The sequence below is a fragment of the Ixodes scapularis genome, unplaced genomic scaffold, assembly GCF_016920785.2.
Source record: "Ixodes scapularis isolate PalLabHiFi unplaced genomic scaffold, ASM1692078v2 PGA_scaffold1__304_contigs__length_218370807, whole genome shotgun sequence".
Lineage (NCBI taxonomy): Eukaryota > Metazoa > Arthropoda > Arachnida > Ixodida > Ixodidae > Ixodes > Ixodes scapularis.
In genome coordinates, this window is record NW_024609846.1 from 3,298,876 (window position 1) to 3,313,709 (window position 14,834).

The 14,834-nt window shown below is 50.6% G+C and overlaps 1 protein-coding gene across 6 annotated transcripts in view; it reads right to left on the minus strand.

Moving 5' to 3' along the window:
• Positions 1-14,834, minus strand: part of LOC8035815 (NAD(+) hydrolase sarm1) — a 113,288-nt gene that overhangs the window by 22,201 nt on the left and 76,253 nt on the right. The window contains exon 1 of one of the 6 annotated variants that reach the window (XM_029990730.3): positions 1,905-2,182. The exons of the other annotated variants lie outside the window; for them this stretch is intronic. Coding sequence (XP_029846590.1) covers positions 1,905-2,003 — 99 coding nt within the window. The 5' untranslated portion in view covers positions 2,004-2,182. Of the gene's footprint in view, positions 1-1,904; positions 2,183-14,834 lie in introns of those variants that run through there. 6 annotated transcript variants of the gene reach the window in all.

The following is a 14,834-nucleotide window of genomic DNA, read 5'->3' on the forward strand; positions in this document are numbered from 1 at the left end:
TGAGTTATACGAATTAAAAGAGGGTTAATTAGTATAAAATTATAGGCTGGAATACACTAATGATTTGCCTGGTTTAGTATACTCGTTCGTTTGCTGATCTGCTTTTGTAGACGTATCAAAGCCGTACGTGCTTAAAAAACACAAACCGAGGACAAAGACAGACATGTACAAGCTTGTATTTATATGCCTGTCTCTGTCCCGTGTTTGTGTTCTGCTTTCTTCGTATTGAATATTAATCCATCGCGCTCGTCGACCTCATCCTAAAAGTATTTGTGGTGCTTCGAGAACTTTCTGCAGAGGTTCCGAAACGATACCTCGGTAGACGAATGCGTTTGGCACATGGAAGCAGTTTCCAATACTTCCTCTAAAAAAAAGATGATAAATTGCCGCAACTTGTACGGTTGTCGGAAATGTGCCAGACCGTTGTCGCAATCAGTCGGCCGAAAATAGAACGCACCTCCGCCCTTTCGTCAGAAAGAGACTAAACGCCCCAGAAACTACTCTCGCAGCTTTCGAACTAGCGGTCCGCTTCAACCGATCGATCTCAGCTGCCAGTTTCAGCACGCCATCGCTGCCGCAATGCCCATCGAGGGAACCTTAGCCTTGAAACACGTGCGACCACCTGGCTGGAGTCCTGCGCGTGTACAGCACGAGATGGCACGAGACCTCTCGTGCACCGCCGGCTCCGTCCTGTGAACTAAGGTTATGGCAGCGTTACGCATGCGCCCAACGTTTATTGAGATCGGACTATTGAGAACAGGAACTGCCGGTTTTGGAAGGCTGGGGCGCGCCAGCCAGGTGTGAAGTGATTCGATAAGCATGTCGCGCATGAATGGCTCTTGGGACTATTGGTTCGGAGGAGCAAGATAGTAAGGCCGACGTAAGGACAGCCTCGGTTTTCCGCAGGGAAGGTAATCCTGTTCGCGCTCCTCTCTACTAAGCCGCGAGGGAGAGCCAAGTTGGAGCAAGGTAAAAACTGGAGAGGATGATAGGAAAGGAGGAGGCGAGCAAAAGTGGAAAACGCGACGTGTATCACAAACACGAGAGCTCGAGGTCGCTGCTTCGAAGCGTTCTTGCGCGGAACGAGCACTCGCGCTAGAATGCACGTCGCACAGACAACTTATTACGAAGCCAATCTGCTCGAAATGAATCGCATTCCCGAGTTCGGAGACCTAGTGCGATGATCAGCGTCAAGTAGACCGATCGCGAACGATGAAAGGAGTGATTAGCAAGCAGCACAGTTTCCTCTCCCATCACAACAAGCTGCATCTCCACCACCGTCGCTTCCACTTCTCTGGTCATTTGTACCACACGATCACCTAGCGTATTGTTGCTTGCATTAAGCGACGGCGCCGCGGTACGGACCAGTCGCCGTTCGGCGGCGCCGAGACTCTTCTGGGTCATAATAAATATTATTATACTACTTCTAACGAGCACTACGCGAGACGCGGAGTGATTAATTAGTCGGAAAAGAGACTGCAAGTGCGACCTATCCGTGTGGTTACATAATTTGTTTTTCTCGGCAATGATAGGCACACCAATTTCCAATTATAAACTGCGAAATCTTTGCAAACACTGGAATTCACGGACAGAATAAAACGAGCAATAATTCGGCACTGAAACGTCTACTAGAGATGGTTTACTGTACTGACCTCTTTGCAGAAAGCAAACCATGCTTGATTTCTAAAATGTACCCAAACAAACAAAACAAAAAAACGCTCTTTTTTTTTTTGCGCGAACATTTAGCAGCATGCATGACCAACTTTTCCGACCTTGCACCTTAACATGCTTGAATCACGGCGAATATGGATCGACTCGTATTTCGAACCACATTCGCCGGGACTCGCTCCAAGAGCGGCGACGACGCCGGCAAATCAGCAACCGTCGAGATCCCGCGTGCTTACCTCGCAGAACATTCGTCTCAACGACGGCGGCAGGTCCGCGATCAACGACGAGGTCGTCGACGTCGCGTAGCCGTGGGTCCCGCACGACGTTCGCACCATCTCGCCTCCAGCCGCCACACTCACTCACGCACACACAACGCGCACGCACACAGACACGCGCGGCGAAAGACGACCGGCTGCCTGACTGACTGCTTGCGGACGGCCAACTGAATGACTGACTGCGAAGTGGGCAGGCAGGGACGCGCGGCGGCGTGCAACACACGTGCGTGCCGGCGCGTGTCTGAGCCTGTTCGGACAGCCGCCGACGACAAGGAGCGGCAGCCGCGTGGGCGCCCCCCCACCCGCAAGGACGCCCGCTCGGGGGGCCACCTGACTCACCTGCGCTCGGAGACGACTCACGCGGAATTCGGAAACGGGCAGAGGAGAGCGCCGGGGGAACGGGCGAGGAGGGCAGCGAGGGGATGCCCTCCTAGCGCTGCCCGCTGCCGCCGTGAGAACGGCGCGCAGGATCGAAGAACCGCGGTGCCGACGCTCCCGCGAGCGCTTCCGGAAGACGGGTGAAAGAGTGGCTGACATCGTCGCTGTCACTCAACGCAGGCCCGAACGAGATGGACAGCGACACGGATGGGCGCTGCGAGCGGGCTACAGCGAAAACGTTTTTTCCCCCTCCCCAGGTCACGTTGCCTTATAACAAAGAATAGTGACCATCGCACAATATTCTTTTTTGTTAATTTGTGACAGTGAGCATTTTGACGCTGACGGCCACCGTGATCGTGATGATCATCATCATCATGACCCAGCTGTGCTCGGTACACGTCACCACCATTTCTCGCTGATGCATTTTCTTTTCCCTCCTCAGGTCTACCCTGACAGTGATTCATAACAAATGCCCGATCAGTTTTGACCGGACCTTTGTTCAGCATTCCTCTGTCAATTAACCAATAATTATCAATCAGAAGGAAAAAAAAAAACACTTTGCATGAAAAAAAATTAAAAAAACGAACAGACGTGTTTCTTTAGCGAAGAGGTCGATGACCAGCCTAGATAGAGACTACCCACCTGGACTTCAGAGAACAATATCTGACGACGCACGGACCTTTGTTGCAGTGTCATGCTTACTAGGTCGTGGCGTGGGACCGTGCATAATCGGAAATTTTAAATCCAATTAAATAAACGCGCGTGAATAGTGGTTCGATTCGAATAGCGCTCCGTCATTCTTAGCGCGTGGCCCTTTGCGCTGCAAGGAAAAGCCACGACGGACCTGCTACAGCGATATTCGCACACCCATATAATAGAAGCATCCCATATGGGGCCCTGAACTCGTGAAACACAAAGTTTGAGCCGAAAGTTTTCGAAGCGGGCCGATTGGACGTCGGCGAAAAAAGTGCGAAGTCATCACCGTGATAGGCCAATCGGTGCGCTCCGTCAACTTCGGCCCCAAATTCATGTTTAACGACCCTGGTACCATATGTCAGTTCCCCAAGTACACAAATACAGTGCTCCGCACAAAAAGAAGCCTTTTCGGGAGGGTTGATTTAACGGATTCGGAATAAAAGTTCAGGAGCGCCGCTTTTTTGTTGGCATCTTGTCGTATGCAAGCGCGCACTCACATATGATCCAGTGCACTAAAGGCGCGAACATGGAACACTTTTGTATATATCTCCGAATCGGCCGAGTGAATCCCTTCAAGTGATAACTGAAAATTTCGTACACAAGCGCGCACGTTGCCCAGAGGGTTAACGACACTCCTCGGCGTATTTAGAAACCGAGAAGTTGCAGAAGGGCGCAGAGACGACGATGCCGCAATCGTGAGATGGGCGCGAGTTTTTAAGAATGCGCTCAAGATGCCGGCCGGATGACAACGGCACAGTCCGGCCCTGAGGCATAACGGAACAGAGATCCGCCATGCGGGCTCTTTATCAGGGGGCCTCTCCAAGGGACCGAGGAGATAAGATTAGAAGCTGAATCACCTGACGAGGCTAAGTGCCTGTGTATCGCTCCCTTTCGCTGAATGGGCTGACGACACGCGAGTGCGTGGTGCCTGACAGCGCAGGCAGTAGAGAGTTGTAGTAGATCCTTCCTTCGATAACGATATGTCACCACGATACGCAACATTCTCCGCAACCCGCTAGAGATCTGGGACTCTGCAGGCAAGGCCATACCGCCGCTCATGCGCACTAGTGACGTCCTCGTTTCGGAGAGCGTAGCGGAGGTGGAAAAACGGTCTGCGAAAACTCCCGAATCAAAAGCGTAAGACTTTTCTGTTTATGATTGGTTCAGCGATGTTATGAACAGGTACGGAAACATGGCGAACACCGTGATGGTGCGCTTTTCACGGTGTCTGATGGGTCCCATCAGCTCGTCTGCGTCCTCCGGACTTCCGGTACAACCAAGAATGAAGCTCGCTATTGATCACCACTGTGTCCGCTGACGATCGCGACATTCGAGTTTTGGAAAGCCGCGGTCACACCGCAACTAACACGTCATACAGAAGACAGGCTGCAGATAGTTTCTTCCTTGTACGAACGGCACACAGGTCATACGAAAAGCGTCTGCAAACAGATCCTGTCTGTCATCATGACTGAGGACAATACCGTGTCTTTTGTATTATGTCACGAGCAGTGTGGTATACGGCTGAGGGGCGCGAAGCTCTGCTAAACAGGATTTGATTTAACACTATAGGGACCTCTTGACGTCACCGAACGTTCGGTATGACGTCATCATTGTCGTAAGCCCAAAAAAACGGCCTAGATATCGGACTTAAAATAAACATCCTCGCACTGAACGCGCCGTTTCAGTTTCCAAACACACACACAAATTATGTTAAATTTGATTTTAGGATTTAGGCAAGACAGATTAAGACGACTAAAAAATAAAATAAATAATATAGTCCCGAATCGACCACGACGATGCCGCGCAAATACGTTGCAGTGAAAAGTTAAACCATTTTTCGTTTTTACTTCAACCTTGTATCAATATATGTGGGTTAGTTAATTAGAGTAATAATTGTGTGTAAGTTCAGACAGCGCGAAAGTCAGTCCCAATGGGCGGCTCATGTCTCCCCTGTAGACAAGAAATTTATCCAGTGCTAGACCGGGAGAGTTTTGAACGTGCACCACGCAATAGTGGTGCACGAACGCACGTCGGTACGATGCTGGTCCATATCTAGACGGGCAGGGCTGGAAAGTTTTGGCAGGCGCTGGGTCCTGAATTACAGTCTTGAGGTGGAAGCAGCTTCCAGGAGCAAGCAGTGGCGCTCTTAGCCTTACGCTGCAGTTGAGTATACTTTGTTTACACTTAGCGTGCAACGCTGCCAAAGCTACTGGCGCGAGCATGAAGCTTGATCTCATTTGCACGCGTGCTCGCGCGAACGAAACCACAGACAAAGCCGCGCGCTCGCGCCAGTAGCTTTGACAGCGTTGCACAATAAGTATGAAACGGAGTATAGTGGGGACGCCTCGCCTGCACCACCTTATCTTTGATAACTAGAGAATGATCACATGGATAGATAAAAGAACTTGATGACTTTATAATCGATATCAACAATGAGTTATCTGTCGCTTTCAACGATAGGAGTGAAAACATATTTTGGACTTGACTTGCGCATCGAGATTGGACACGGCCGATATCAACGTCGGACACACCTGCCGTCGCCCTGAAGCATGCAGGCTCTGAGGATACTTTTCTCCACAGCCGCATCTCTCTCTCTCTCTCTCTCTCTCTCTCTCTCTCTCTCTCTCTCTCTCTCTCTCTCTCTCACACACACACACACACACACACACACACACACACACACACACACACACACACACACACACACACACACACACACACACACACACACACACACACACACACACACACACACACACACACACACACACACACACACACACACAAAAAAAAAAAAAAAAAAAAAGGCCCGTCGTGCGAAATATTTTTTAACGGTGGCTGTGATTACCGATGGTGGAATGTCGGTAAACGCTCAGCCGGAGCGGGTGCGAAAGTGTTATCACAACTCCAGGAGCTCAGACTTGCAAAACCGTACTGTTCTTTTTTTTTTTTTTTTTTTAGTTATTTTTTGTTCGAAGGGGGAACGAAACAGACTAAACAGAAAAACTCTTAGCGCAGGAGCGTGGCGGAGAAAGACAGGCGCGTGCGTCTCTCGCTTTTCTGCCGCATTCCCACTCGACCGGCCCGAGGGGGTGCCCCGCCGACGTCCACCAATGCGGAGTGCAAGTTCGTCTGCTTCTTTTGCAGGGGTTGCGGTGACGTCAGAACGACTCCGAGCTCTGATTGGCTCTGTTTGAAGGATAGCGAATGGACCTCAAAGCAAGCTGCCTTCAGGTCTACCCACTATCCTTCCAGTCAGAGCCAATCAGAGCTCGGAGTCGTTCTGACGTCACCGCAACCCCTACAAAAAAAAAAAAAAAGCAGACGAACTTGCGCTCCGCATACAACATAGAAGACAAGGCTTGCGCCCGTCCTCCCTCAAGCGTCATCGCAAGTGGATCCAACCAGCGGCGGCACGCGTCTCGCAGCGTCTCCCAACGTGCGCGACTCCAGCACGAGCCGACGCCGAGACGGACGCGTCTGCCACTTTGCGTCGTGCCCTGATCGAGCTTCAGCGTGCTTGCCGCTAGGGGAGGGTCGGGGGGTTCACTAACGATGACGTCATGCTCAGGCCTCGTCTCCTAGGTGGTATCACGTCCACCCACGTCTTTGGGTCCGCGCAGTGCGCCCGGTCGCCGTTGCGAGACGACTTTGACTTTGACGCCGCGTCTCCAGGTTCCACTGATCCATATTCGGAACGGGCCGACAGCGACGAGACTCCCAGCGGCTCCGCGATGATTAGGGAGTTTTCGTAGACCGCGCTGCCTCCTCCGCTAAGCATTCCGCAACGAAGAAGTTGCTACTGCGCCTGCGCGCCGATAGCCTTGACTGTGGAGTTCCCGCTATCGTAGCGGGTTGCGGAGGGCCTTGCGGGGTGGCGAAAACGATCTACGAAAACTCCCTATTAATTCGCGCCGCACCGCATGCTGCCTACGACCCACGAAGCCCCTCGTCCGCGAGAGAAAGCCAACCGAAAGGCGGACCAAGCCCGTAGGAAACCAAAGTCGCGGGAAACAAAAAGAAAAAAATAAGAAAAAACGCTAAATTCCTCTTTGCCCCAATAAAAATAGAAATAAACTGAGCGCGAAAATAAAAAAGTATATGCCGAAAAAAATAATTGTACACACTTAAGACGGTACAATATTTATGTCGCGATATCGAAATCGCTCAAATGAGTCTTATCACCGGAGGCCAAATTTGACGGTGCTTTTTGAGAGCATGCTAGAGAGGGAGAAACGAAGTGTTTGGAATGGAAGATATAGTTTAGAGAGGATGCTCAGAACGACCTCACATTAATATGCTTTAAGACTGGCAATCTTGATGGTATGGAACGCACGTTGCAAAAGAACGTTGAAAGCTCGCCACCAACACGCGCTCAGCAGTCACTTGTGTGCGCGACTGCTGAGCGCGTACTGGTGGCGAGCTTCTACAGTTCTTTTGCAACGTGCATTAATTCCACACCATTATGATTGCCGGTCTTAGAGCTTCTTAATGTGAGCTCGTTCTTAGCATGCTCTCTAAAAAGTACCCTCAAATATGGCGTCCAGTGAATCGGGCTCGGAATAAACCCATCTCACCAGCCAGTTTGACTCCGCCACCGCTGCCGCAATGCATCGAGGGAATTGTAATCTTTCTGCACGTGCCACAACCACGCTGGAGCTCTGCGCGTGTGGAGCATGAGGCGGCACGAGCCGTCTTGTGCACTGCTGCCTACCTCCTGCGAACTAAAGTTATGGCGGCGTCAAGCATGCGCCGAACGCTTGGTGAGATCGGTCTATTGTTTTTCGAAGAAGTTAGTTTTGTGATACGTATGTCCTATGCAGGCACCTATTAAGTGAAGTTCGATTGAGAACTCGAGGCACGAGTGCTTGCAGTGCTACCAATGAGTATGGTGTACGCTCAACGTTTGTGAGTACCCTCTGGACGCGTCTGGGGAAAATGAGATCTCCAGTAAACTATTAGCCCCTTGGACTTTCTGTAAAGGGTGACGGACCCAATGGGCAATTGTATCATCCGAGACCGTTCACCATCGGCAGTCCGCGCTAAAGGAGGACGCAACCAAAACCGACCGTCGCAATCGACCAATGATATACCTTGAGCACCGCAGTAGTTCCTCCGTCCAGAATCCGACAACATCCCAGCAGCGCCCTGAGTGTCCTGAGTCGACCCAGCAAGACCTCCATGGTCCCGAACATCCCGAAGCGGTGGTCATTACCGAACCACACCGCACTCGCACCACCACCGTCGGCGAAGACATGACCGTCGTCGTCCAGCACAAGACGTCTCCATCGCCCACATACCCGACGGGCGGACAGCTCAAGTCCAGTCGTGTCCTGCCAGATTCTCAGAAGCGAGCGTCGTTCCCACCACCGTGTGAGACCAGAGGAACGCGGGCGTCCTCCGGCACTGAAGACCTCGGCGGGCATCGGTCGAGGCGGGGGCATGCACGCGGCCGGACCCGGACATCGGGGTGGTATTTCCTTGCCTCACCCAGTTCGCTTTCTCTTTCTCTTTTTGATAATTGATGGGCCCAGAACGGAAGGCGCCTCCGGAGGCGAGCGTTCGTAACCCGGGAGCTTTTGTTCTCGAGCGGCGCTGACCTGCGCAGGTCTCCGTTCGCCTCCTAAGCCGACAGCGCGGTAAGAGCTACGTGCCATAGACGCCCGACTGGTCCAACGAGCACGTGGCTTCCACCGCACTATCAGCTTAGGGGCAACGGAGGATACCCGCTGCGGTATGCGTCGGAAGCGGACCAGCGCAACCCCCCTTCCTGTCCGGCGCGTGCTTCCGGCGCGGGACCGCACGGTCGGGTTGTCTCTGTAGGGGGTTGGCCCACGTCGTCGGCTCGCTTTCATGCAGGTGAACGCGAGGAGCGCGCCGGAGCCGCCGTACGCGATAAACTCGACGTCCACTTCCTTTCGTGATCTCCGGCAATCACTTGGGGAGATTTTATGATTATTTTTATTGCGATCCTTCAAAGACGCGAACTGCCTAGGTCGGTACACGCGTGTGGTCTGGAAGGGTTGTGACTCAGCCAGCCGCCTTTTCATTACGGCGCCCCCTTTCTTCTTTCTTTTTCGGTAAATTGTTTTGGGCCACACAAACAGCGCGGTCGCTTTGCGTTGCTTTCACGCTGCGGCTTCTTCCTGCCTCAGGAAATGAGTCAAACGGAAGACAAGGCGCAAACGGCGCCCTTTTGTCGCGCGTGATTGATGCTTAGAGCGGCGGAGCGAGCGAGTCATGGAAGCGGCCGCTCGTCGCTTCTTCGCCGATGCCTCGTTACGTGGGGTCGCGTTTCGGCGTAATGATGCGGCCTTCTCTCTCCGACGTGCCGCCTCCGCATCAATTAGGCGGCACCGCAAGACCACGGCTGCCGTTCTTGAACTTCGAAGGAAAACGATCCGCTTCCTTCCTGTTCGCTTCTTCTATCCCACTCAGCCTTGTGGGAACGACAGGGAAATCAGCGGCTTAGGGCAGGTCTCGCAAATCGTTCTTTTACAAAGAAGAGTGGCCTCTGTGTGTGCTCGTTATTCTGAGCGATGTGTAAACATTTCCAAGAACTCCCACATACAAATGTTGACCAATTGTGCCTGCAGTTTTCTCCGTGAAAAAGCAGCGGGTTTAGCGGTGGCTGAGGTTGCGGAAGCGAGTATGTTCGAGCGTAGTAGTTTGTAAACTATATATGGGTCAGTATGGCGAAATTGTTAGGCGACTTCTTAGGAATCACAGAAGCGATAATTTAGCTATTGAGCAAGTTAATGCGTCGATTTTGAATAATTACTCGATTAGACACATTTCCGACTTTGGACCAATATCGAGCGAAGACAGTCCATGGTGAGGCATTGAAGAATTCTGATATTTATTGTAGAGGGTCGTCTCAGCACAGCAAACGCGCGGTCGACAGCCTGACACTCGTGCGAGATCTATCGAACAAATTATATAGCCTTTGGCCTTTAGAACGTACGATGCTTGTTGGATCAGGAGAAACAAACCTAACGGGTTAAAGCACCACGTTATAATTTAACTCAAGACATGACGGTTTCCAGCTAATAGGGACTTCTAGCAAACCGTCACCGTGTTTCGTGTAGCGCACTACCGGAGCCTCTGAAACATACTTTTAAGCGCGTGCCCGGAGTGAAACCGTGACCGCGGGGCGCGGCCTTTAAAATCATGCTTCAAAGGCCCCTGTAGTGCGGTACGCGGAACACGGTAACGGTTTGCTAGAAATCCCTATTGCCAGCGCGCTACCGATCGCCGCGACTGCCGTCGCGCATTCTTTAATTTCGGACGCAGCTTTCTTCACTAGGAGAAACTACCTTGAACCTCGCGTGTGTTCTCCTCCCTCGGCGCGCGCGAGAAAAACAAGCACAAAGAACGACCTTCTAAGGCCGGCATTCTCGGCATACCCGATCGTGCGGAACGGTCTCCCGCTGCCTCGGGAGTTACGTTTGGTTTCAGCCACACTACGGCCGTCAGTTGCGTCACCCATGGAGCGGCCAGTGACGACGACGACAGCGCGAAGGCGTGGCGCTCCGGTCGGCGTGTTTATGATGCATGGTGCACGGCTCGGGGAAGAAGGCTTTAGGCGGTGTAACGGTGTAACAAACCGTTACACAAACAGCAGATTGAGCAGTCTGCTGCCTAAGTATCAAACGCTAGCGCTAATAACCACTTTTTTGCGGATACTTCGTTTTTCAATATAGCAAGACGTCCCAGTTCTTTTGTTAAGACGAAACGGCTGGTTGCCCGCTTGCAAATAAAACGCGTGACCGCAAGACGGACAGATTCATTTCGGCCTTGTGGTGTAGCATATTCACGTGATCAAATCTGTTTTCTTTTTCTTTGCCGTACACGGTGCACAGCCAATACTCGCGTGAAGTTACGTTTGAGGCCTAACGTCGGCGAGGTCGCCCTTGGTGCTAGACATTTATCTTTCTTCTTGTATAGAGTGATACAGGATAGCTTCCCTCAGGACTATGCACCTTTCCAGCAAGACGTTTGCAGCCGCTATTATCCCATCAACGATCGCGTGAGCTGCGGATTTGGAAACGCTGAAATCGTCCATGCGTTGATTCACTCATCAGAGTTCGCTTCTCCAAGACCCGCACCGCGGAGATCGGCGGGCGAGTCCGCGTTCGTCAGGCCTCCAAATACGTCCGATTCGTTGGGCTCACGCGAACCAGCGATTGACCGATCGAAGAGCTTCATCGGATCAGCGTCGGAAGGAATGCGATGCCCGGAGGACAAACGCGGGCGAGACCGCACCAGCCTTTCCGGAAGGCGGCGTGAGTCAGGGCGGCGCGCCCGCCTGTTCGGGCCGGACGCCCGGCGTCCTTGCGAGGAGGGGGGCGACTGCCGGCGACGACGAGGGCCCTGGAATCTGGAGCACGCGGTGTCGTGACTCGCGGGCGTGGGAACCCGTTCCGCCGCCGCGCTTGTTCGTCGCGAGCCTCCGCTTTGCCCCGCCCCGAGTGGTGGCGCCTTCCACCGTGCTTCTAGCCTTTAGGAATCATCCGAGCATCGTTGAGCGAGCACGAGCGCAGCTATAGCCGCTTCGAGAGAACGATCGTTGCCGGTGTTGTGAAAAAAAGACTTGCACTGTCGTCACATCTATACGGCCATTGTGGTGGCTTCGCTGCCCATAACTTTCGTAGCGTACATTTCGCACCTAGTTTTTTTTTATTGGCAAGAACAAGCGCGATGGCATCAAGTACAAGCAACGCATAGTACTTACTCCTTTTCACTTTAAGCGTGAGCTTAGCAGAATCTACAAGAGAGAGCTCCGGGCTTTCAGCGTCCCTGCCAAGCACGCGCGCTCGTGCAGTACAATGCACTGTTCGAGGCCACTTCCTCGCGCATAGCATCGGCTGCGTCTGGAGCACCGTGGTCTGGAGCGTATCGAATCGAGATTTGAGTCTTTTGATTGGTAGTAGATGTGCAGAAGAGGAAAAAGTAGAGAGACAGGCTCCGTGTGATTGCTCTCTGTTCTATTGGACGTTCTACCATCGCATCCATGTAAACCCAGCCACATTCAAATACAAGTTCAGAATGCGCTAAACGCCCCGCCTCCAGCGCGAGCTTTTTTACCTTCCGTCAGACTTCGGGGTCTCGTGAGCACGCCAGAAGTGCGACGTGGTGCAACGAGCGCGTGCTGCCGTTCCTCATACGATCTTTTCCCCTATAGGGAGTATTCACTGGCGGCCATATCTGTGTCCGTGGCTGCTGAGCACGTGCTGACGGCGAGCTTCCACAATTCTTTCGACACGTGCATTCCGCACCATCTAGATTGCCGATCTTAGCAGGCTATTAATTAATGTAAGCTCGTTCTGAGCATCCGCCCTAAACATCGCCCTCAAATATGGCGTCCAGTGAATACCCCCTATACTGACAAAGCCTGGCAGATCGCCACGAGAGGCGGCCGCGGCAGACAACGGTTGAGAGGGGAGCCACGTGACGGGCGCCCCGCTGCGGCGAGACGCCGCAGCGGGGCGCTTCTTTTCTCGTCGAGTTTGAAAACCATGCTTCGGGTCCCCGCCACTGCAAAAGCTGTGCGCTGACGTCCAGGTTTCCCGAGAAATACTCTGTGCTACCAGATCCTCGCGCTCCAAATCTGCGACCGGGCACTCTATGGCTCCGTCTTCGAACTGCCCGGCTTTGTGAGTATGAAGGAGGCTGTGATCATACTGGGGACTATTCGCGGCGAGAAGTTTGGGTATCGCTGCCTAGTGGAATTTTTCCAACACCCAGAGTGAGGATACCTCAACTTCCTCTGCTGGTGCAAGCAAGTGCAATGCCAAGCTTCGATGCACTATAAGAATTAAAACCGCGTGGATAACACGTGCACAACCCATAGTGAGGAAAACAGAGGTGCTGCTGGCGAGCTTCTCAACGCGGATACAAACAATAAACGGTCCAACTAAATATTTTATATATTGCACTACAAGGACGACTACGCATACTGTCATGGCACATAGAGTGAACAACATATATTGGGATTAAAATCTGGAATAGTTCACCTGTAGCATAAAGTTGCATACTAAGTTACTAACGCAGGAGAGATTAAAAGGTAGTTCCTCATCTGACACGTACGTGAACTGCGTTGTAGTGACTTGTTTTCACATATTAGCGGAATTACACTGTGTACATTTGTTTCCTTTTTTTTAGCTTCGTGCGTATAAGCTAGTGCATGTGCGTGTGAATGTAAATAAACTATTCATTATGTAGGTCTCATGGGTTCGAACTAGCTAGCCTAGTGCTAAGAATGCAGACAGTGACGATCGATGTGTTGTTTACATATATGTACTTTGTTTAAGGGAAAACAAAATGCAAAAAAAGAAAAAAAGAGTATAAAGTCTACTATACACGTTGTATGCACGGTTAAAGTAGCACCTTAATGTTTGGAAAAAGACCGCACCGAGACTAGTGATTTCGACATACATAAATACGTAAAAGGACCGAACGAATAACTTCACGCGTGTGCCACCGTTTTCCAGCGTGTAAACTCGTAGGATTTTGATGCATACTTCACATAACCACACAGCCGCTATGCGAAGTATGCACAACCTTTCAGCTAAAAACGTAGAATTGCGAAGATTACAGTTCAGATTAATCCCAGAGAAATGCACGTTATGGAAGTAGACGCACGGGAAAATGGTACACGTGTAATAAATAAATAATAATAATGTTTATTTCCATAAAAAAAAAAAAAGAAATGGTGGAGCAATGAAAACAAAGAAAATCAGATGCAGAAAATTATACGTTAGCAAATGGAATAACGAAAAAAAAAAAAACAGTTCAAATATTTAATTAAATACCGAAGCATTTGCTGCCCATAATTTGAGCTGCACGTGGGAACCTTTAAATATTCATTATGGCGGGTCAAGTAACCCGTAATATTTTTTTTTCTAATGCAGCTATCTCGTTTAAATGAACACTCCCTTTTCTGTTTTCATTCTTAATGGTGATTAGAAGTCTATAATCAGATAGGTTACGCATTTTTAACATTTGCAGATTACTAAGACTGGTCTCAGTGTGACAGTCATAAGGTGCGTGAAGGTAAATTTTGTTTAGGTTGGATGCCGCAGTTGTGCCCCAGACAAGGTTGCAATATAACTCAGGAAGCAAGTAAAACGAAGCATTGTAAATAATTATTTTCACGCGAACTGGTAGAATTTGACAGTGGCGGTATGGTAAAACAACAACGCGCGACAATTTGAAAATTAAAATAATTTACATGGCTGCCCCAGGACACACTTTCAGAAAAGAAGACTCCGAATCGTTTAAAATGATCCACGATCTCTATCGAACTTGAGCCAAATATCATAGGCCTCGGCATAGAAATGTGTTTTTGCCTTCTCAGCGTTAATACTTTGTCCATTTTCCCTTGCCCAAGCCTCCAACTCTGACAAAGTAAAATTAACAGCATCCACAAGTTCATCGCTGTTTAAAGAGGAAAGAAATATACGAGTGTCGTCCGCATAAATTACAAATTCAGCAACACTGTCTATATCCACAATATCGTTAATACATAGGTTAAAAAGTAGGGGCGTAAAATACTTCCTCGTAGAACCCCCGAAATGATACGTTTCTTAATCGGAAGAATGATCACTAATGTTAATATATTGTAGATGCGGTGACTAGAGCATGAACTTAGGCGTGATAACGGCAACCTTCGAACACCATAATAATCGAGTTTACAAAGCAGAATGTTACGATGCACACAATCAAAGGCTTTAGTAAAATCGACGAACGCGCCTGAAACTGTTTTTACCCCCTCGAATTGTCCTAATATATATTCTTTTACTCGGTGTATCCGAC